The sequence below is a fragment of the Hydra vulgaris genome, chromosome 08 (genome assembly GCF_038396675.1).
Source record: "Hydra vulgaris chromosome 08, alternate assembly HydraT2T_AEP".
In the NCBI taxonomy this organism is placed as follows: domain Eukaryota; kingdom Metazoa; phylum Cnidaria; class Hydrozoa; order Anthoathecata; family Hydridae; genus Hydra; species Hydra vulgaris.
Genome location: NC_088927.1, coordinates 38,565,191 through 38,590,071, shown reverse-complemented (window position 1 = coordinate 38,590,071; position 24,881 = coordinate 38,565,191). Strand labels below are relative to the sequence as shown.

The following is a 24,881-nucleotide window of genomic DNA, read 5'->3' as shown; positions in this document are numbered from 1 at the left end:
TTAACTATTATTAGCCATGAGTGTTTTAGTGTCTTTTTAATTAACTATTATTAGCCATGAGTGTTTTGTCTTCTTAATAAAAAGTTTCAGCAAGTTTTTTAGCTACCTTTAAATAATAATTGTTAGTTATAGATGTTTTAGTGACTTCTTATTAACAATTATGAGTAATACATGTTTTTGTATTTTTTCAATTGAACACCTGTGAAAAATAGTTTACTGTTTTTCACAGATGTTCAAAAATGTTTTGAACAACAGTTACTTTAAGGAAATGAGTTTTAACTAAATAATGAATAAAACAAAATCTTGGTCGAAAAATTGACTTTTACATTGTCTTAAAGTGAAATAGCATTTCTTGGGTAGCAAACCCATAGCATATAAAGGTATAAGTCATGAGTGTTTTAGTACTATATAAAGTATATGTATCTAATCTTGAGTTTTCTTTTATCTTTAACCCAAGTCTTGTAATGCAAATACTATGAACATGTGTTTTGAAAATAGAGAGCAATCAATCACTTATTGCTTGAAACTATAAAAAGCTTCAGATTTTCTTCAAATGAAAAAAGGAAAGAAAAAAACGCCTAAAGTAAACCCGGCCGAAGTTGAAAAAGAATTACCAACTGAAAATGAAATTCTTTTACAATCTGAGTAAGTAACAAATTCATTTTTATTGTTTTTACCAATATATTACTGTTGTTATGGCTGCATTAAATTTTTTAGATTAAAAAAACTTACTGAAGATTTGTCACAGATGAAAATTATAGTTGAAAAAGCGTATAATTTCAAAATATTTTTTTGTTCTTTTTACAAAATATTTTTTTGTTGTTGTATATTGGTACCCGATTTGTAAATTTATATTAATACTTATAAATTTATTTTTTAATCATAGTTAAAAAAATTATCACATTTTTAAATTTATTGTTTAATCCTAAAATCCTTGACAAAAAAAATAGCCACCAAGAAAATGAATTCCTTCAAAAAGAAGCCAATACTGTCAAACTGGAAACGGTGTGCAAGTTTCTTTAATTATTTTTTTAATCTTTTTATAATATGAGCATAACCACATGAAATAACCATGTACTGAAACAACAATACAATAATGAAGCAATATTAAATCTTAAAACCAAATCTTATGCTATAAACATAAAACATTGTTTGGTTAACATTAGTAAAGAAAAGTATGAAACAATTTTTAACATACTGGGTGCTAATTATATATCCAGTGTGACATGCATTATGAATCCATATTTATTTTTCAATCCTAGCAACGAAAAATAAGTTTGCAAAGCCTTTTTTTAAAACAAATCTGATAGAAAGTTAGTCTGTTGCAAATTTTTGGCTAGAATTATTCTCTATGCTTTGTGTTTTACTCAAGGGATCGAAACTTAATTTTAATACTACAAGAGATTTTTAATTGGGAATCCATCTCCAAATGCAAATCCATCACCAAATGCAAATCCATCACCAATTGCAAATCCATCACCAATTGCGAATCCATCACCAATTGCAAATCCATCTCCAATTGCAAATCCATCATCTATTGCAAATCCAACCAAGTCAACAAAAGTTAAGGCTAGGAGAAACAAACTCTGACTATAAAATCTCCTGCCTTGGGGCTTTTGGTTGAGTAAAGACTAGAGATGGTGTCTTGATAAAAATACTTATCTTGGGAAGATGTTTACTGCATCCAGCTAAAATTCCCGCTACCTTGGGGCTCTTGGTTGAGTAAAGGCTTGAGATGATGTCTCAATAAAAATACTCATCTTGGACAGATGTTAACTGCATCCAGCTACTGTCTTGTTGGAGGCCTCCTAGGCAAAGACTTTTGGGGTAAGCAGAATAATTCTTTTGACTAGCCTCAAACCCCTTCTTCATCTATTAGACTGGCATAGATGTAAACCTGTGTTACATTGTTTCCTGCCTATAATGATTAATGCTGGATCTTCTTGACTCTTCTCATAGGTTTTTGCTTGTGTCTCCTTGATAGTGGCTATGTAACTCTTACTGTTTTTTCGTAATGAGGGTACAGCTCTAAAACTAAGTTTAAAGGTTCTGAGGTAGTAAGGTTTCCCAAATTCTGTGGTAGCTCTCAGAAAGGCTGATTCCATCAACAGCTGCAAAATGTAATAGTATTAACAGTGCTATGTTGCGCATGGATGGTGTTAATGCTTTTGGTGCACATTGTTGAGGCCACATAAGGAGCCCTATGCTACGACTTAGGGTTAATTAACAAGACTTAGAAAATTACATAGCTCATTGCTTAGGAGGTCATGCTCTATCTATGAGTCAAGTTCTCTTCAAACTTAATAAAATGTTAAACATAAAATACCATCCCTATCACCTAACTGTTTTAACATATATTTTACTAATATTCATGGTCTGCGAAGCAACCTTCCATCAGTTGAATTTTACCTCTCGCAAAATTTACCAGAATTGCTTGCTATTAGTGAGACTAATCTAAATTCTGCTATTCCTTCTTCTTATCTCAATGTTGATGGGTACTATCCTTTAATTCGCAATGACTCCAAAAGTTACATGCTTGGCTTGAGGGTATACATATGCATCAATTCACCTATTTGTTGTGAAATCAGGTTTGAATCCTTTGACCATTCTTTTATGTGTTTCCGCTTAGCACCTCTTCGCTCTATCACCTTTCTCTTTGTTTTTTATTGTTCTCCTTCTTCCCAAGACTGCACTCTTTAGATATAATTTCTGATCAAATTGACCATGCCCTCTCTCTTGACCTCTCTGCCAATATTTTTGTTATTGGTGACTTTAGTGCTCATCACACTGAATGGCTCTAACGCCACTGACCCTTGTAAATTTTAACTCCAACAAAACTCAGTTATTTACTGCAAACAACCATCTTAGTACTGCCGACATTCCTATATTAATGAATGGCAACCCTCTCGCTCTTCTTTACATCTTCTTGGATTATCGTTTCCCACTGACCTTTCATGAAAACCATATTAATCAATTGCTAAATTAGCATCTGCTAAAGTTGCTTCTCTTTATTGTACTTGCCAATTTCTCTCTCGATTCCATTCTCTACCTCTAATCTCTTATTTGTCTCTGTATGGAATACTGTTGTCATAATTGGGCTTGTTTTTCTAATAACGCTCTTTCAATCATTCAGCAAAATCTCATTTTTTTACTGTATCTGTCCATGCATGCTCTAAAAACTTTTATTCATCAAGTTTTTTTCTCTCTCCCATCTCCATGTTTTCCTGACTCATACAACCTTCAACTTTTTAAGTCTTCTGTCAACTGCTTCTTTGTTCTATAACTTTCTTTTTTTTCTAGTAACTCCTAACTTAATAGTGGTTGCTTGCAGCCTTGTTGGAAGTAAATCAGAACAAAAAAAACAAAAAATAACAACAACAAGCATGACATTGCACAAACGCAAAAACTTTATAATTTTTTTTTTTATACATATACATTTAAATATACACACATATATACAGGCATATATTTTTTTCTTTTTAACTAGCATGAGTACATGAAGTATATAGCCAATAAGAAGCAGAAACGACAAAAAGATGTCATAACTTTAAGTGACTGGTATGCTGAGCAAATCACAAAAATAAAAGAAAGAAAAGATGAGAAGCTACGTGTTTATGAACATACAAAACAAAGTGTTCATTGGTTTTATTTTTGTTCTTTATTCCACTAGTTTTTTGTCAAATTAGTTTATTAAATTTCATAATTATTCCTTTGAGGTACGCCCATTAAGAAATATTCCAGTGAGTTATGTCCAAATTAAATATTTTTATTAATTTCAATGTACACACATTAAGGAATGTTCCTGTGAGTTATATTCAAATTAAATATTTTAGCAATATTTTTAAGGTTAAAATAATTATTTTGGCAATGTTTTAAAGGTACACCTATTAAGAAATGTTCCTGTGCGTTATGTTCAAATTAAATATTTTAACAATATTTTTAATAATTTAGTTTTAATAACTTGTTTAATAACTGATTTCTATGATGGCTATTCAATTAGTTTATTATTATAAGTAGATTCCAGAGCTGAAAACACGGAGAAGGGGGGTGGGGGTGGGACTTGTTAAAAAACTTGATAATTGTGCCCCCCACTTTGAAACCCGTGTCATCGGCCCTGGGTTCTTAACAATTCATTGTCATATATCAAATTTTTTTAATAACTGATGTCTACGATGGTTATTCAGTTAATTTATAGTTATAATTAGGCTCACAACACTCCATAGTCAGAGGTCAAACTTGGACATTTCTCTGACATAAGTTTGATAATGAAAAAAAAAAAAATAGTTTGGGAAACAACAATTAATGATGCTACAAAAATATTTTTGTTCAAACTGCTTTCAAGATATTTGAAGATATCTTGAAAAAGCAAAACAATATTTGAGTTTACTCTTTCAAATTTAAAAGAAACATTTGATAATTGAATTTACTATTTTAAATATCAAAGTGCTGTTGGTAAAGATTATTATAATGTTGTTTCAGAAGGAATCAATGAAAAAGTGAATTCTAGTATGATTGGAATTGTTAGATATATTCAGACAATCTTAATTTAAATAAAAATGACTTAAGACTCAGTTTTTTATTATTCAAAATAGAAAGATCTTCCGAAAATTGAAATCTTTTTAAAAAACTTTTTTTGAAACAGTTAGTTTTAATTGAAGTTTTTGATTATGAATTACCACAATCAATTTAATAAAAATTTATATTATAAAAGTTATAAAATCCTTGGAAAAGTTAAATTCAGTTATTTCTTGTTTTTGCCACTTGTGCATGCTGAAAGATTTATTATTTTATTTTATTATAAAAAAGATAAAGATTTAGCACAGCTTATTCATTATTTAGTACAGCTTATTCATAACTAAATCTAGAACACCATTAAACAAAGAACATCATTAAACTTAAAACACCATTAAACATAGAACACCATTAACTGATGAAATGATTGATACATGTTTTTTAAGGTCATATTATAATCAGAAACCAATAGTTTTAATAAAGCAAATTGACTTATCCTATATAAAATAAAAACTACCAAGTTATTTAAGTTATTTAAATAATTTTCCAAAACATCTGTCATTTAAACAATTTAGTTTGTCCATTATTTGGCCCTCTTTACAATTATTTTGCCCCCTTATTACTATTATTTGGTCCCTTCATTACTTACGAACTTATATGTATAAACGGTATTTTTTTTAAGAATAATATAAACATTCTGGCTTTTTAGTGTTCAATTTCCAAATGAAATAAATGTTTCAGTACAATAAGAATAAATCCAGTATTTACTGTTATTGAAAATGAGTCTGGCATTCAATATAATAGTTTTACTGATTCATACTTAATAAAATGGGTTTGTAGTTGCCGTTTTTATAAGTGAGAGATTACTTTAAAATTAATATTATGGATTAAACAATATTTATTTTATAGAATTGAGAGAAGTTATCTTAAGAAAAGAAGCAGAATTGGTGGAGATTAAAAATGAAGTAGAAGATTTGAGTGAGTATAAGGTGTGATAACTAGATTTTGTGTAAGATCAACGTAAACCTGTTTTACCTATATCTTACACAATCTAAAAAAAAATATTTATTTGTTTGACTTATCTAAAAAGTTTTGTATATAGTCAGTAATGTAGTTATATTATTCACATGGCGAGCGTTCAATTTGACTGGCTAACACATGGGACTAACGGTCTATTGTTTTTTTTTGGACAGTCAAAATTTTTATTTTTTTCATTTTTTAATTTTTTATTCTAGCAATAAATCTTTATGACTGAGTTTTATATATACAAAAATAACAAACAATGCTTAAAAATTACGAATTTGTATTTCTTTTAAAATGGTAACTTTAAAATCAATACATTTTTAAATAAAAACATAAACAACTAACATTCAAATTACCAGCTGATGTTTAAAGTTTAAAATAATTCTCGCGCTGGCAGATTTAAATTCAATTAAAAAAAGGAAATTTGATGCCATCCAAGTATTTTAATTTTGAATTCTTTTTTTTTTTTTAATATCAAAACAATTTGTTGTTTGATATTAAAAAAAAAAAAGAGTTCAAAAATATCAAAACTGAATATTTAATACTAAAAGGAATTGTTTTGTGAATTGCTACTTATGTTACATAAAACGAAAGTTTTTACTAAAAATATATTTTCAAATATATGCTTCTGATTGTCTGATTTCTTCATTAATAGAAAAAAAAAATCTGCAAATGCGCTATTGATAATTTTAAATTTATTTAAAAATAGTTTATTCATTGCAATGGTTTTGCAAATGCCGGGAAAAATTATGAGAAAATTTCTTACATACGTAAAACAATTTCAAATAGTAACAAAATCTTTAAAGTTAATGTTATTAAAGAAAAATAATTGCGTATTTTATTTCTCTGCTGATTAAAATCACTTTAAAAACTGCTAATGTCAATTAGTTAACAATAATGTTGTATATACAATAATAATGTTTTTAACTCTTATGCACAGCTAACAAAGTAATGTAAAAAGCACAACCGTGCAATTAAATTTATCTATAATTCATTCATTTATTGCGATTTTCAGCAAAAATTTACAAGAAAATAAATACAAAGATTTAAAGAAAAGAAAAACAAACTGAAAAACAAAGTACAGTTGAAAAAAAAAATTTCTTAGTTAAATACAACAATTATTATATAAAATTATATTATTATTAAAATGATGTATTAAATATTTTTATCAAAATATTAAAAAAATAAAAACTAATTAAATGAAGCAAAAAAATTAATATAAATAGTTTACACCATATTTGATAATTGTTAAAAAAAACGAATTAAAGGAGCATATCATGAACAATAAAACTATTTTGAACGCATTTTCAAAACATAAACGATTTTATGAAATTTTAGTATATGCATTTTCAAAATTACATGCTGGTTATTTGTCAAACCTTATTTTCGATACTCTGATTTTTTTTTCAACCGCTCAACCAAGACACAACAAGAATTTATTTTGGGAGGTCAAAATAGCAATTTTAGTCATTTCAGGTGGTCGTTGACTGTTGACCAGCTGTTATTTTCCATATTGTGTGTATATAAATATATATATATATATATATATATATATATATATATATATATATATATATATATATGTATATTAGGGTGGTCCTTAAAAATGAAAAGTTGAAATGTTGTGCTCCCACCCCCTAGAATTGTTCGTTTATATGATAAGATGTTTGTGTAAAAATATTTATACATTTGGTTGATGTTTAGAGGTCGCCCAAGCATGTTCTATAAATGTTATTTTGGCTTATTTAAAAAAAAAATTAGTTTATGAAACTTGTTCATGAAACATTGAAACTAATCAACACTTTCACCTTGTGGTCGATTCAAGTGTTTAGTAATATCAACCATCAACTAATTAAGTAATAAGTATTCTTTGATGCATGTTGATTGACGTCATTTAGCATAAACGTCATTTTTCAAAATATTAATGCGTGTTTTGTGAGATAATTACCAGTTAATGCAATAGAAACGTCTCACTATCTGCAATTCAACTCAGTAAATACAATACAAGGAGTCAAAGGAATCTTCAAACCAGGAATAGTGAGTATAAATTTATCGTTTCATTTTGTTTTTTGCTCCTTGACCAGTTAAAATTGTATTGCGTCATTCGTTGTATTTGTAGGCAGCGCAAAAAATCAATTGCTGTAATTTTTTTTATGCATTGAAAGCAATTTACTACTTATTAATTTTGCATCACTCAACACTTTCTACAATTAATATGAATTTCATGAGCAATTGACCATTTTATCATTTTAAGAAATAGCCTATGGGCCTAACGCATGTCCCATCGCACTGTGTGAACTTTATTTGTTCTTTATTTCACTTTGTAGGCGAAACATGACAACATGTAGTAAGTCGGCACTATATCTCCTGGGTGAACCAACTACTGCAGTTTCCAGCATCCGCCTTGCATCAAATGGTGAAGCACTAGGGCTTTTCTGTCATCATCATCTCAATCTTGGACTCACAACACGCCAAGCATCATTGTATGTGATTGAAGAGGTGACAAAAGTCTGGAACATTGCTCGTATTCCAACTTGCCGGAAGGATCATGCCATTGCCAAGTTGGAGCTACTGTATAAGGAATAGTCAACTCTGAAAAAGCACAAAACACGCCAGTCGGAGTCGCATACATCAAATGAAACCCAATTTTGTGGCAAAATGAACGATCTCCTTGATATCGCTCACGCTAACGCTGTCACGATGATAAAAATCCAAGAAGATCTCGAGTTTCTTGCCGCACAGCGGGAACCTGGTCGACGAGGTTATATGGGCTCAATCGACACAGCACTGGTAGCCAAGGAAGAACGGAAGGCAAAGCGTACTGAGCTGGAAAATGCTAGAAGAAAACGAGCGAAGGACCAATGGGCTCAGGCTTCAGCCAGTGCAGTGTTGGATGAAAAAGACTACATCAGTGAAGAAGAGCGCATCGATGATGATGGTGAATTCAGTGCGCATAAGTTCTGTACTCCACCAAAAAAAAAAATAAGAGCAACGAAAAAAGTAATAACACCTCAGTTAGCTGCTGCATTAGATCGCACCAAAATGAGCGACAGGAAAGCCACTTTCGTCATTGCTGAAACTGCTCAAAGTTTGGGATATGACATCAGCGACCTCAGTATAAACCGTAGCACTATAAAGCGTGGACGTGAGAGATATCGGTCGGAAATTGCAGCAGCTTTGAAGAACAATTTGTCAAGTGATGTACCGTTGACAGTACATTGGGATGGCAAGTTAATGCAGGATCTTTGTGGCAAAGATCATGTTGACCGCCTTCCAATAATAGTTACAGGTTTTGGTGTCTGTCAGTTGTTGAAGGTAAGCAAGATGGTTGGTGGAACAGGAAAAAATCAGGCGTCAGCGGTAGTCCAAGCACTTCAAGAGTGGAGAGTCCAAGATCGTGTTATTGGAATGTGTTTCGACACAACCAGCTCAAATACTGGAATTCACATTGGGGCCTGTGTTGAAATTGAGCGAGCACTTGGCAAGGATTTGCTGTACTTGGCATGTCGCCATCATATAATGGAGCTGTTGGCCGGAGCTGCATTTACAGCAAGCCTTACCCCCTCGTCTGCCCCAGAGGTTCTGCTTTTTAAAAGATTTCAGCAGAAATGGTCCGTTTTGGATCAGACAAAGTATGAGACAGGCTCAGAGTTGGGTGAAATTCCGTACGCAGTGAAGCAGGAAACACTGGAATTTGCTCATAGCCAGTTGCTCCGTGAGTCAGTGCAAGACGACTATCGTGAACTCCTCCAGCTGTCCATCATCTTCCTCGGAGGTTCACTCGATCCTGCACGTGGAATCAACTTCATGGCACCAGGTGCCATGCATCACGCTAGATGGATGTCGAAAGTTATATACTCACTCAAAGTCTGGATGTTCCAGTCACAATTTAAGCTCACAGCATTTGAAGAGAAAGGCCTCCGTAAGATGTGCGTCTTCACAGTCATCATATATCTGAAAGCCTGGTTCACTGCACCACTGGCTGCCAGCGCTCCTCGTAATGACCTTCAACTGCTTCAGAATCTCTACAGCTACAGGCAGTTTGACAAAAAAATTGCCATAGCTACTTGAAAGAAGCTTGAACATCACTTGTGGTATCTGTCGGAATATTTAGTGGGCCTTGCCTTTTTCGATCCAAACGTTTCATCCGAGACAAAACGAAACATGGTGGATGCACTACAGTCCAAACAATCTGTTCAACCTGGTCCAAAACGAATCATTCTAAAAGCCAGCGAGTCATCGCAACACAACTTAGAGGACTTCGTAACTTCAAACACTCGTGATCTTCTCAGCAGTCTCCACATTGGTTCTGATTTCTTGTGCGCGGACCCCGAAACATGGGAAGGCAGAGATGATTACAAGCAAAGCACAACAATTGTGAACAAACTTCTGGTCACAAATGACAATGCTGAACGGGGTGTAGCCCTTGTGCAGGAGTTAAATAAACTCATAACCCATGATGAGAACCAGTTCCAATTCCTTCTGCAAGTTGTGGCCGATCACCAACGTCGCTACCCGGATTGCCTCAATTCAACACTGCAGGCACAGACTGTCTTATAGGCCTGCTAATTTAGTCATTACTGTGGTGATTTTGAACATTGAACAATTACAACACACTACACTAGTAATACTATATCTGTACACTGCCATTACATTAACTATGAGTTACAAACACTAATAAGAATACTGTTGAACTGTCACTTCAGTCAATTACTCTTTTCGGAATAATCGTAATCGGTGTTCATGTTTGCTATACCCTATAAAAAGACAAGCTGGGCGACCTCACAACACTGTCTGATTGCATAAATATTTTTTGCAGGCTCTCTTGTTACCCAAAGGAACATTTTAAAAGGGTGGGAGCTTAACATTTCAAAAAAAAAAAATTTTTATTGCTTTAAGGACCACCCTAATGTATATGTATGTATGTATATATGTATATGTATGCATATATATATATATATATGTATATATATGTGTGTATATATATATATATATATATATATATATATATATATATATATATATATATATATACACATATATATGCATTTATTTATACACACACATATACATAAATATAACTTCAAAAGAATTTATTTCTACCAAGGCTGCAGGTAGACATTATTTAAGTTGGGATTTAATAGGAAATAGGAGAATAGTTAATGAGCAAGAAATCTTTTGGCAAAAGATTTAAAAAGCTGCAAACCTAACCAGCTTTGCACCCCTTACTTATCTATTAGGCTGGCATAGATGCATTTATAATATATTGTTTCCAGTTTAGGATGATGAATGCTGGATCTTCTTGACTCAATGCATGTGATATGCTTGTGTCTCTGTTTTTATGTCTAGGCAACTCATTCTATTATCTCCTAATTAGGGTACAGTTCTAAAACTCAGTTTTATGGCAGGTTTCCCAAACTCTGTGGTAGCTCTCAGAGAGGCTAATTCCATCAACAGCTGTAAAATTTCAGAGTACTAACAGTGCCATGTTGTGCATGAATGGTGTCCCTGTTTGTACTTTTGGTGTGCATTGTCAAGGCTGCATATGGAGCCCTTTGTTACAGCTTAGGGTTTATTAATAAAAATGCAATTGCTTTTGCAAAGGCACTTGCTTGGACTATTAAATAGTGTACTGAGTACTATCTGTGCTTTGAGTTAAGTTCCTTAACAAATCCAAAAAAATCCATTCACTAATATTTATGGTCTTACTTTTCTTCTATTGAGGCTTAATGCTTGTAAAGTTCACCAGACCTACTTGCTCTTTGAGACTAATTTGAGTTCAGCTGTCTCATCTTGTGATCTTAGTGTTGATGGTTATCTTCTATTAATTCGTGAAGACCCCAATGCTTGGCCCGATAAATTTACATTCTTAAGAATTGACCCATTTTTTGAAAAACTAGCTTTAAATCCACAGGTTGTTATTTTATGTGCTCAAGTGTAGCATCACTTAACTTTATCACCTTTCATTTTGTTCTATATCGCTCTCCTTCATCTTAAGACTGCCCTCCTTTCGAAGTTATTTCTGATCAAGTAAACCAAGTCCTTTCTCTTTTATCCTCAAGCCAATATCATTGTTGTTGGTGACTTTAATGCTCATCACACTGAATGGCTTTGCTCTAGGGTCAGTGACTCTGCAGTTGGCCCACAACTTTTGCCTTTCTCAATCTCTAACACAAATAGTCAACTTTCAAACTCACTTTCCAGGCAATCCAAATCATTTACCTCAGTTTCTTCACACTCACCATTAGGTGCTTCTAGTCTTGGTTTGATCTCTCTAAAACTGTTATCTCATTCCTCTTCATCCTAACTGTGTATGCATATATATATATATATATATATATATATATATATATATATATATATATATATATATATATGTATGTATATATATGTATGTATGTATGTGTATATATATATATATATATATATATATATATATATACATTTGTGTATATATATATATATATATATATATATATATATATACACACATATGTATATATATACATTTCTGTGTATGTATATATATATATATATATTATATATATATATATATATATATATATATATATATATATATGTATGTATATATATGTATATATATATATATATTCACAATATTTTGTCATTAACAAAATCTTTCCCTCACTATATTATTATCAAGACTGTATGCAAATATTTAGTTTTATTATTAGCTAATAGATCTGCTATAGAGGTAAGATTGTCCTAAGTAATATAGATGAGAAACGACATGAAATCAAGGATCAAAAATAAAGGCTGAAAAATAAAGATAATTTAAGCATTTATTCAGACCCCGAGCACTGTATATGAGTTTATATGAGAAATAATTTTAGTGATGGAAGCTGAATTGGTTAGAATGTCTGACAATGAATTAGTCTGTGTTTCTGGAATGTTAGAATAAGTGTTGTAATTAAGTTTAAAAGGTAAATTAGACTCTGCCTTCTTAATTCCAAAAAATCGATTATTGCATTGAATAAGTTCAATCTTCTTTTGTGTAGTCAGTGTTCTTTTTTTTATTTAAAACTCTTAAATAGTTAGGCTTTAGTCTTAAATAATTAGGCGATAGATCTATAGTTAAATTTGTAGATGCTCTAGCATAAAGTTATGTACTTTATTATTGTCGGCATATAAAATATTGTGACATGGCTCTAAATATTTTTTGAGGAGAAAACTGAAAATAATCCAACCAGACAGGTATGCAGTGCCTGCACTTTTATTAGGAGCACCATTTAATTGAATTATTGAAAAAAGGGAGAATTTTCACTTGCAGAAACAGCAACTGCCACAGTTACTTAGTTGCCTCTCTCATCAGAAGTAATATGACCAATTTTTTTTAAAACTTATGCAATAGTATGATCTGGATTTTGAACTGTGGCATTACCAGTTTTATCTATATTTTAAATATCTTCACTTTTTTATTATTTGCTTTTCCATACTTGAAAACTAATTTTCTCACTTTCTAGGAGATAATCTATCATAAATACCAGAACCATTTGTTACATTGTTTTTGAATCTTCTTGTAAGTCAGTGGAGACCTAAATTAACAATATTATAATTAAAACAGATAATATTACAAATAAAAATGCACAATTACACACATACAAACACGCACACACACGCACACTTCTTTCAAGAATAATGGTGTATTTGCCTGCCTTTTGTATGGGTTTTGCTTCCTTTTAATAAAACACCATCACCAGCACTTTTTATTGCATTTTCGGGAGTTATAGTCCTGTCTGTGTTTCTTATATGCATGTGTGCAAATCTACTCTATTGTATTATAATGAATAAAAAAGGTTTAGAGCTAAAAACTTTTTAAATTTATGTCTAATCGAAATTAGGTTTAATTGAAATGTGTTGAAGCTGTTGATGTTTAATATTTTTTAGTGTTAATTTCATGATTTAAATTTTAAGAGAAGCTTGAACATAGGTTGTACTTTAACAAAATTTTAAGAGAAGCTTGGTACATAGGTTGCACTTAATAATAAGTTGTAATAAGTTATGCAGTTGCTTTATTCCCAATAATAAACTTGAGGTCATAATAAAAAGCTCCTTTTGTGTCATCAATAATCCATAACAGGGACTCTATTCACATGCACTGGTATCATTCTGATATTTTATCTTTGTCGATAGAATCAGCCTTTAAAAGTTACCACAGTTTGGGAAACCTTACTACCAGCCAGCCTCAGAACAATTAAGTTGAGTTTTAGAGCTGTATTTTAATATTTCAATACATTTTTTTATTTTAATAAAATTTTTAGTTACAACAGTTTAGATGTTTTTAAATAATGGTAATTTTATTTTCTGGTTATTGATTAACAACAAAAAATAGTTAAATAAACTTTTTTTTTATCATATTGGTTAATCTTTTTATATATAGGTTAATCCACATCAAATGGCTAGGTAGTAGTCATTACAAATAGCCTACATTTAATGATTAGGTAATAGCAATTAAAAGCAGACTACCCGACAAGAAAATTTGATGTGGGCCATATGTGTTATTAAATGATAGCCAAACTCGATTTATGGGATGGCATAAATGTGGGCCATATGCGCCTATGGTATTTATTAGTGATGTACCGATTAATCGGCATCGGCTTAATTGGCCACTTTTTGTACAATCGGTATCGGCATCAGCCTTTTTTTATTAATTTACCGATATTCATTACCGATGGCATTTTAATACTTTTATTCTGCATTTTGATAATAATTAAATAATAAATAATCTAAACTTTATGCATCGCTTAGAATTTTTAGAAAAATTGTTTTTTTTAACTTTGTTTACAGGCAAGTTTATTTATTCTTAAAATGATGTTTATAAGCTTTAATTTAACAGCTGGATGTAATTATACTTTTATTACTATAATGTTGTTTTTAGTATAATTTTATTTTGTATTGTTTTATTGTTATACTTAAAAGTAACTTATTGTTATCTATATGTATTCAACTATTGCAATCTATATTTTTAAATGATTGTTATTTAGATATCTAAATTACTAATAAGGTAATAAAGTTGCAGAACCAAATATATATTTAGAATGGCAGCAGCTTTGTTTGGAAAAGATATTCCAATAAAATCACGCAGCTGGGTGTGGAAATATTTTACTATTTCTCCTGAAGATGCTTCAATTGCAATATGTAGCCTATGCAAAATGAAGATTACAAGAGGTAACAAAGAAAAAAAATCTAAGTCTTTTAACACAACAAATATGTTGTCTCATATTAATACAAAACATAAAGAAATAGCAAGCAAAGAGTTGAAACTTAATGAAGAAGAAAATAAAAAAAGAGCAGAAAGTGAACGAAATGTATTCAAGAAAATCAAGTCAACTCATGCAAGTTGCTCAAAACAGTCTCAACAAACTTTGTTTCAAACAATTGAGAGAAAGAAGCCCTGGGACATTAATGATCACAGGTCTAAATTAATTAGTAAATATATTGCAGAAATGATTGCAGTTGATATTCAATCTTTTTCTATAGTAGAAGACATCAGATTTCAAAGATTGTTAAACCATTTATGTCCTAACTATTGCATTCCAAATAGAAAAAACATTAAAAACTCTGTTTTTCAAAATATATACAACAAGGTCAGACAAAAGGCCCAAAAAGAAACAAAAGATGCTTCATATATTTCATTTACAACTGATGGATAGGCATTTACCAACGCAAAATGCTCATTTCTTAGCCTGACAGCTCATTGGTTAACTAATGAATTTCATCAAAAATCAGCAATTCTTCGAGTTTGTCAACTCAATGTATCGCATACTGCCAAAAATATAAGTGAAGCAATTCAAAGTTCTATGAATGACTTTCTTATTCCAAATTCAAAGGTACATTTAGTTGCTAGAGACAATGTAGCTAATATGGTAGCTGGCACTAAGAGAGGCAGGTTACAACAGTTTGCCGTATTTTTTACACACTTTGCAACTTGTGTTGAATGATGCTGTATTTGCCCAGATATACATTAAAAATATATCAACAACTTGTAAAAACATAGTAACCCATTTTAATCATTCGCAAATTTGTTAAGTGAGTGTGAAGCAATTGCATCTGCTATAATTCCAACTATACAAGTTATAAAAACCATGCTGGTTCAAGCTGAAAAGTCTCCCATGTTTTTAGGATTAGGGATAACTTTAAAAGAATGTAAAAAGTCAGCAAAAGATTTGAAAAATATCTCAATGACAAAAATCTCATTTTAACCACATTTTTAGATCCGAGGTATAAAAATAATTTTTTTCCAAATGAAGAAGCTGATAGTTATTTTGAAAATACTATTAAATGGCTTGTAGATTGCTCAAAAAGTCTTCAACAAAAGATCATATGGAATTTCAACCTGAGGTCAGTTTGTCATCAAGTACAATAAATCTAGATTTCGATTTTTCAAAATGCTTTGAAAATTTTGTTAAAAATAAAAACAATTTAATCGAAAACAAATCAATATCTGAAGTTCTGCAAGAAACAGAAAACAAGCATTATTTAAAATTGAAAAATGAAGTTTTAATTTATTTGAGCCAAGACATTATCATGCAACAAGATAGTCTTATAGTATGGTGGAGAGCAAATAGAAATAACATCAAGCAATTAGCTCCAATAGCTCAGAAGTATTTATCATTCCCTCCATCTTCTGTTGAAAGTGAACGGTTGTTCAGTTGTGGAAGACAAGTTTACTCTTCAAGACGAAATAGGTTAACTCCAGAAACAGGAGAAATGCTTATGTTTTTACATTACAATATTCGTATACACAATTTTAAATACTAAACATTTTGACAACTGCTATTGATGCTTTCTTCAGAATCTTAAAGTTATTATTTTTTTTGGTATTTCATTTTGAAGTCTCTTATTTTATTTTATTTTGAGAATATATATATATATATATATATATATATATATATATATATATATATATATATATATATATATATATATATATATATATTTATAGAGGTTTTTTTTATTTGCTTTTTATAAAGAGATTAAAATTCTAAGTAAACTGCTTATCATAATACTATTTTATTTTTAAAATTGAAATAAAATTATATTTATTTTTTTGAAAGCTTTTTTTTTATAGTAAAAAAAATAAAAATAAGAAATGTAATTTTTTTAACTGAGTTTTTCTAACATCTTTTAAAGTAATTGCTTGGCTCTGATTTAGGTCCAAGTATTTGTTTACCAGTACGGATTCCATGAAAAAATTTACTTTATTTAAAGTTCTATGGCTTTATATCTTCAAAACTTTAATAATTAGTTAATTCATCGGTATCGGCATCGGCCTTTTCCTATCCATCGGCATAGGTATCGGCACCGGTCAAAAAAGTGTTATCGGTACATCACTAGTATTTATACACTTAAGGTGGTGGCCACATATGATCCTCATGTGACTATAGTTCATTTTCCATTTATGTATTGTAAATACATAATGCCATCCACATCTACGTCATCCCATAAATCAAGTGTGGCTATCATATGTAGTGTGAATCAAATTTTCTTATCAGGTAATCTACATTTAATGACTAGGTAGTAGCCATTAAAAGTTAATAAAGTTATTTAACTTTTTTTACTGTTTGCCTAATGTTAGAAAAAAAAAATTGCATATTAAATGTAGATTCAAAACTTAAGTTTGAGTTAACACAACTGGCTGCATTCACTCAAATTCAAGTTTTTCTAGTGTGCATATGTATTTAAAGTTAATATAAGGCTACCACTGTAATCATTTTTTATAAACTATATGGTTTAGATATTGCAGCAGCAACAAAATTTAAAAATTAATACACTTGAAAAACGAGTTAATGAACTTCGTATCAAGCACAACGAATCTGTTCAAAACTTGCAATCCAAGTTTTTAGAAGAAAACATAAAGTTTGAGAAGGAGTCTAAAGATGAATTAAAAAGACTAACTAAAGAAGCTAAAAAGGTTTGTTAAAAAAAAATGTTTTTGGTGTTAGTTTTTTATTATTCAATTAAATATTAGTTTCATATATATAATAAAAATTTTTTTTTTTTGTTTTGTGGTTTTTAACTCATTTTATTTTATGGTAAATTTTATCTAGTTTTTGTAATTTAATAGGTTTATGAACTTAAAAAAGAAAAAATGTTTATTTAAACGAAATTTGAATAAACATAAAAAATAAAACTTTAAAATAAATGAAAAAATTTTTAAATTTTATGACTCAAAATATCTGTAAGAGTAATTTTTAAATTTTGTTCTAAAAATCATAAATTACACAGTGTAACAAAAACAAAAAAAAAGTTTGTTTCTGGTTTGTAATTAATTTTTTTATATTGTTTAGATCTTGAATATGTAAAAAAAATAATGTTAAAGTTTACATAAAGCGTGTACACGAAATAAATGTGAAAGTAGAAAAACAACTAAAAAAAAATTCTCCTCAATTTTTATTTCGAACCAAGTAACAATTTTAATACAATAATATAAGAAGAACATTAAAAAAAAAATTAATTATTCCTGTGGGAATCTAATAAAATTTTCAGCTTTTGCTTCAGTGGTACCTATAAGCTTGCGCACAGAATAAGAATCAAAACTATTTGATGCTTTTTTAAATAATATTTTAATATCTTTAATGTTTCTGCAAAGCTTTTTTGTTTTTTTCATTTTTCTTTTAATAATAGCCCAGTAATTTTCAATAACTCTCAATTCTGGGCAGTTTGGAGGATTTTCTTTTTTAGGCACAAATTTCACATTATTCTTTTTATACCATACCATAGCTAGTTTACAATAATGAATTAAAGCTAAATCAGGCCAGAACACAGGTCTGTTATTGTGTGATTTAATGAGAGGCAAAAAGTGTTTTTGTAAACATTCTTTAACATATATTTGACCAGAAAATGTGGACTGTGAAATATAAGGTGCTGATTTTTTGCCACAACTGCAAATAGTTTGCCAAATCAAAGCTTTTTTTAGCGAACTTGTCATGTTTTGTGTATTTAAACTTATCTGCTTTTCCTCTATATTTGGCAATATAATAAACAGCACCAGGAATTTGTTGATGATCGTACTTGATATAAGTTTCATCGTCTTTAATAATACAGAAATTTTTAGAAATAAAATTGTCATACAACTTTCTGCCATGGGTTCTTGCACTTTTTTGTTGAGTTTCAGAACGGTTAGGCACTTTTTGTGTTTTGAAAGAATGAAAACCATGTTTGTTTCTAACTTGAATGAAAACCATGTTTGTTTGCAACAAAACTATGAGAAAATCTATATATTTTTGCGCATTCCCCTAGTGAAAGGCTTGGGTTATTCTTAAAACTGTTAACCAGTTTCTAACTAGTTTTATATCTTTAAAACCTTCCTTTCTTCCACCACCAGATTTGCGTTTGATCGATTTTGTTTGAGAAAAACGTTGAATAACACAACTAATGGTGTATGGATGTATTTGCAACAATTTTGCTATTGAATTGTAGCTACTATTAGAATTTTGTAAATATTTGTGCATAATTTTTTCTCGTACGTCTTCTTCTTTTGTCATTTTTAAAACTAATTTCAAGTTAAATCCAAAAACTAACATATTTTTTTGAAACTACAACACGTTGAAAAACAAAATACAAAACAATTAAAAAGATTTTAATACAACCACTGAAAAAAAATGACGTGCTTATTCTTTCACATTTATTTTGTGTACAAGCTTTAACAGTTTGGTAACAGTCTACTTAGCATTTCTGTTATTTATACGACTTCTCTAGCAGTGCTGGATTAAGGGAGGGGATTTTCCCTGGGCTCTGCCATGTATGGGGTCCACCCCCTTTTTTTTATGTATTGCTGCCTATTTCTTTAACTTGATTTAATAATTAGAATATGACCGGCACATTTGCAAAGTACAAAAAATCAATTTAAAGATACTTTAAAACACTTTTCTACAACGTTTGGTTTCAGAAAACATGAATGAGGACTCTCACTGTCAATTTTTTTTTAACTTTCACTTTCAATGTGAACGATTGAAGGTGCTCTCCTGTCCAACTGTTGAATGTGAAGCGCTCTTGATCTGCTTTTAGTTTTGGTGTGGTAAATGATCACCCTCCTGAACAGTTTGTATCAGGTGTACTCAAAAACATTTGCAGTATTACATCAATGTTTGGAAAGGTAGACTTAAGTTCTTGGAATGAACAATTTGAATCAGGTTCTTAGTATTTACTTTTCTGTTCTTATTGTCAACCAAAGTTTCTGTTGGAACGTTTTGAAACTTCTAAAATGAATACACTCAGATATTGGCCTCAGTCATGGAATGTTTTGGAATGTCCTGGATATTTACAAGTGTCCTGGAATGTCTTGCAAAAAAAAAAATTTCAAAATTGTTCAGAAATGTCCTGAAATTGTTATTTTTCTAAATAAAGTTAAAAAATTACTATTAATATTGAAGTTGAATTAATTTTTTTAATGCTATATAAAAAAATTTTAATAAAAATTTTAATTTAGTTTTAACAACAAGAAAAGGTTTTCAATGATTTATTATTTGTTTAACAGGATTTTTTTTTTTATTATTTTGTTGTTGTACTTTAAATTTTGTTTTGTCTTTATTTTGTTTTGTTATATTTGAGAAATGTTTTAAAAATTCATCTCAAAAGTAAAAAGCATTACAAGTTATCACCACCACCACCACCACCACCACCACCACCACCACCACCACCAGTATAAAGTTTGTTTTGCTAATTATTTTACAGAATCAAGTGTTTCATTACCTTTAAAATCTAGTATAGTTCAGATTATTGAAAAGCCACCTACTTCTGAGAGATTGGAATTAAATCAGATTTATCTAGACTCTCAAATTTTTGAAATCAGTTATTAAAATCTTTTAATCAGGGTATATCTAGACTTAACATCCAAATCATGGTTCAGATACCTTCAGATGGGCCTAATGTCCATTTAAAGTTTTTATGACTAGTAAAAGAAGATTAAAGAATATCCAGTGAACTTAAAGAGTATCCAGCATTAATAGATATTGCATATGTGGCCTCCACATAATTTATGGAAACCTGAAGACTTTAAGTATTTATCAATAAAGATAAATACTTGAGGAAAAATTGAAAGCAATGTGGAAATTTCTGGATGACTATTCCTCACAGAGAGAAATCCATGAAATTACATCTGAGATAAAGGTTTACCCTTTACCTTGTTGTGACCATCGTTGGTCTGAGAATCGAAAATGTAGTGAACGAGTAGCAATTTTTTTTCCTGGGTATATAAAGTTTATTGATAACTTAAACAGTTTACCAAAATCAAAGCCGTATGGAAAGCAACCGTATTGAAAGCAACCGTATTGAAAGCAACCGTATTGAAAGCAACCGTATTGAAAGCAGCCGTATTGAAAGCAACCATATTGAAAGCAACCGTATGGAAAGCAACCGTATGGAAAGCAACCGTATTGAAAGCAACCGTATGGAAAGTGGTTTAATGTTTTAAAAGGTACAATAAAAGATCCTTTATTTATTGCTAAATTAAAATTAGTTGAATTTATATCTCAAAAGTTAAATCTATTTCTGAGGTTTTTTAAAGTGAGAAACCTATTGTCTTATTTTTATTTGATGTTTTAAAAAGCACATTAGGTAACATTCTCAATATTATTATTAAATGGTGTGTCGGAAAGATCTGATGTAATTCAAAAAATCATGAAGCTAACTTTGACGAAAAGTCGATTTTGTCGGGTAATTATCCTACACGGTTTTTAGATTTGGGGTTCTAATATCAATGAAATACCCTATGAAAATCTTTTTAGGTGGTAATTGTGTATACTAATTGTAGCACAAAATGAGTAATTTCAAAATCCTGCATTAAAATCCAACGGACTTATTTGACATTTAAGTTTTTATCCAAAAGTGTTCCTTTCATATCCGCTATGGATAGCTTTTAAGACCAAAATATTTGTTTTCGTGAAATTTTTATAAAATATGATATCTAGATCTGTAAAAATAGGGACTTTTACAAGTCATCTATATACAAGTCATTCCCATTGAAAAAAGAGCTTCATGCAGTCATTCCCATTGAAATGACCACCATGGAAAAGCTGGATGGGAATGTGAAGTGATGAGGGCCATTCCTTGGCTTTGGGCCAAAGATCATAATGAGTTTTGATCAAGTGATTTACCACACTAAGTAGCTCCATGGGTGGGATAGCCTCAAGGACGAGCTTGTCATCTAGAAAATCGAGTATTGGCAAGTGAACAACATTTTTGAAGTCCTTTGATTTTCTCAAATCTCCTCCTGCTCTGATGAATTCGGAATGTTGTCTTCTGATCTCACCAAAGGTTTTCAGGTGGCCACAGTTTTGGAGATTTGGTGATGAGGCATCACACCACAACATGGATGCTTGCTGCTATGAGACTGTATTCCACATAAAATGTTTGCCAGCTTAAGGTCGCAAGAAATGATGAGAGAATCTTTCTGACATTCTTCTTGAACTTGAATGAAATTCAAAAGAGCCTTCTCCATCAATTCCCAACTTCAAAATGGCAGATTTTGTTAATTTTTGAGCTGATTTAAAGGCTTCAGTGAGACTGCTAAGAATTTGGCAATGAACCACCTGGCATGATTCTTTATTTTCTGCCAGAGTTATGCTGCTGACAATAAACTGATCATGAAGCTTTTTGCCAGCTTGAGTAAACTTTGAAGGAAAACTTGGCTCCACCAATCTTACAGGACTAATTTGGTTCAGGGCTGAGCCAAGTTTTCGCATTCCATTGTTGGACAGTCCGATATTCTGCTTTATTTGAACCGTATTTTCCGTTGTAAGAGGTTCTTTAAAGAGTTGCTGAGCTGATGGTGGACCTAAACAAAAAAAATAGAAAGTTCAAAATCAATCAAGTGATTAAACTAGATAAAGATTTGAGAATTTAATTTAGAACAAAATATAATAATATTTTTTAAGTAAATTAAATTAGAATCAATTAAGAATATTGAAGGAGCATTTTTAATTTACTTTAATTTTGCTCTCCCTATTTAGCCCTATTAAAATATTTGATTGACAAGTTCAAAATTTTTTTTAAGTTAAATTAACATCTTTCCACTTGGTTGACTAAGCTTGATGGTTTTCGGTCAGCTCTTAGTCACCTTTTTTCATGCAAATGACACAAACAGATTTTCTGCATTTTTCATGGGTCTTTGCAAACGTTGGCATCTTCAAACTTAACAAATATATTCACAAAAACCTTGTTTACAATTTTCTTTGTTTTGTACAACTGCCTCTTCCGGAAAAAACTCTGGATACGGACACAAAGTTTTCTTAATTTACTAGGAGTTTTCTGACTTCATATTGATTTCAAAAAATGTTTTAGTCGATTTTGATCAACTTTAGAAACGTTCAATAAATGATCAATTTAGTTGACAGTCACAGAGCCTACGATACCGAGGTGACCGGGGGCACTGATCTCCACCTCTTTCCCCCAATTTTTTATATAAAGAATCTTTATTTTTTTCTATTAAAGAATTTCTAGATATAAAGGATTTTTTTCAGAAATTGACGATTCTCCCCCCCCCCCCCATAAAACCAACCCCTTACCCATCCCCCACCAAGAAACCCATGTCGTCGGCCCTGAGTAAAAAATTGTAACAACATTAATATTTACATAGTATGGTGTCATTCTTGCTTGATTTCCAGGGCGAGTTTATCAAATATCTATGCTTTCTGTGTATTTGGAATAGTGTCGCAATTTCTGATTGCTAGAACAAAGCAAACTTGAAGCTAACAGAATATTAGGTTCAGAATTTAAACTCAGAGCATCATGGGAGTGACTTTTTGATCCAAAAATTGTCAAAAAAATTTTTTGTCGGTTTTCAGATAAAAAAGCCAAGTAAAAAGATTTTTCTGAAAGCTGAGTATTTTTGAGACAAAGAAGATTATACCCAGAGGACTAATGTGGAAGTGCAACCACGATTACAACCGCAAATCCAGAAAATTCAGTCGTTATTAATGTTTTTTTTAAACTGTAATGTTTTTACTTATTTCATAGTTTCATGTTACGTAGAAAATATTTACTCTGTTCATTTAGTTTTAGATGTATTTTTCTTCAAAGTTGTGTTTTTCAAATTTTTGAAAGTACCAATATCTTAAACAGTTGAACTAAAAAATTATATTCTTTTTCAAAAAATTGAAATTTTTGAAAGTACCAATATTTTGATCGCAAACCCAAACTTCTGATTTAATCAGTTTTTTTTTATAATAATATAAAATAACACACCAGTAAAATGGACTTAGATTCTGGATACTTGAAATCTGTTACACGGTGTTGTTTTCATTTTTTGAGTTAAAAAAAATTTTTTTTGTTATATTAAACTTCTGCTATTTATTCAGATATTTTTAAATAAAATAAAATAAATTAAATAGTTAAAGTAAATTTCGCTCATTTAATTCAAATGTAAGTTTATGTTTGTTTCGTTTTTTTATAAGTTTAAGTTCACTTTCGTTTTCATTTACTTTAATTTCATTTAAAAACAAAATATTTTGTTAAGGAAGTGCATTTATGTCTCCATAACCACTCGATGCAAATAAAAAGAGAGAATTGTGCCCTTAGAAAAGAATTGATTGATCTCATTGAAAAGAATTCCTACTTACATCAACAAAAAGTTAGACTTGAAGAAGAAAAAAAGTTTCTTACAAGAGAAAAGGAGACCAATGCGAAATTGGAAAGTTTGAAGTTAGCTCGTTTTAATGCTACGGAAAAATTATTTGATGTCAATCATCGTGATTAATAACTATCGTTATCTGGTTATTTAGGTTTCTACGTTATTTAACTTTTTTGGAAATATATATTATGGTGACAGAAGAAAATGGGAGGAAAGAAATGACACAAAACTTTTTTTTTTTTTTTTTTTTTCTTTTGTTTGCTATTCCTTTTTCCACTCTCATGGTAGGGGTGGTATAGTTTTTTTTTTTGAAGTGCATATTTTAGACCTTATTCTACTACAACTACAATATTATTAATACAAATACAATATTGTTAATTTAGACCTTATTTTACTACAACTACAATACTATTAATACAAATACAATATTGTTAATACAACTAAAATACTATTAATACAAATACAATATTGTCAATTTAAGTTATGCAGATGTTTACAATTTAATAGAGAATTTTTGAGATTTATAGTTAAAGTTTTTAAATTACATGAAGGATAAGCATATATTACATATTGGGCTATTATACATTGATATAGGAGAGAGTGAGGCACCATGATACATGGGGCACCATGAAACATTGTAATTGTGGAGGCATCTTAAAAGTTGTGACAACCACTTTCATATAGTGAAACAGTTACTACTAGAGCTATGTTTTGAAAAAAAATTATATCATTTGACATCATTAGGCCTGTATGG

The 24,881-nt window shown here is 30.3% G+C and overlaps 1 protein-coding gene across 1 annotated transcript; it reads left to right on the top strand.

Moving 5' to 3' along the window:
- Positions 1-253: 253 nt before the first annotated feature.
- LOC100210234 (coiled-coil domain-containing protein 166) lies at positions 254-24,347 on the top strand. The gene is made up of 8 exons (XM_065803666.1): positions 254-380; positions 499-645; positions 718-771; positions 951-1,005; positions 3,488-3,632; positions 5,422-5,501; positions 17,294-17,470; positions 24,014-24,347. The coding sequence occupies exons 2-8, from the start codon at positions 554-556 to the stop codon at positions 24,251-24,253; spliced, it is 843 nt and encodes a 280-aa protein (XP_065659738.1). The 5' UTR covers positions 254-380; positions 499-553; the 3' UTR covers positions 24,254-24,347.
- The last annotated feature ends 534 nt before the right edge of the window (positions 24,348-24,881 follow it).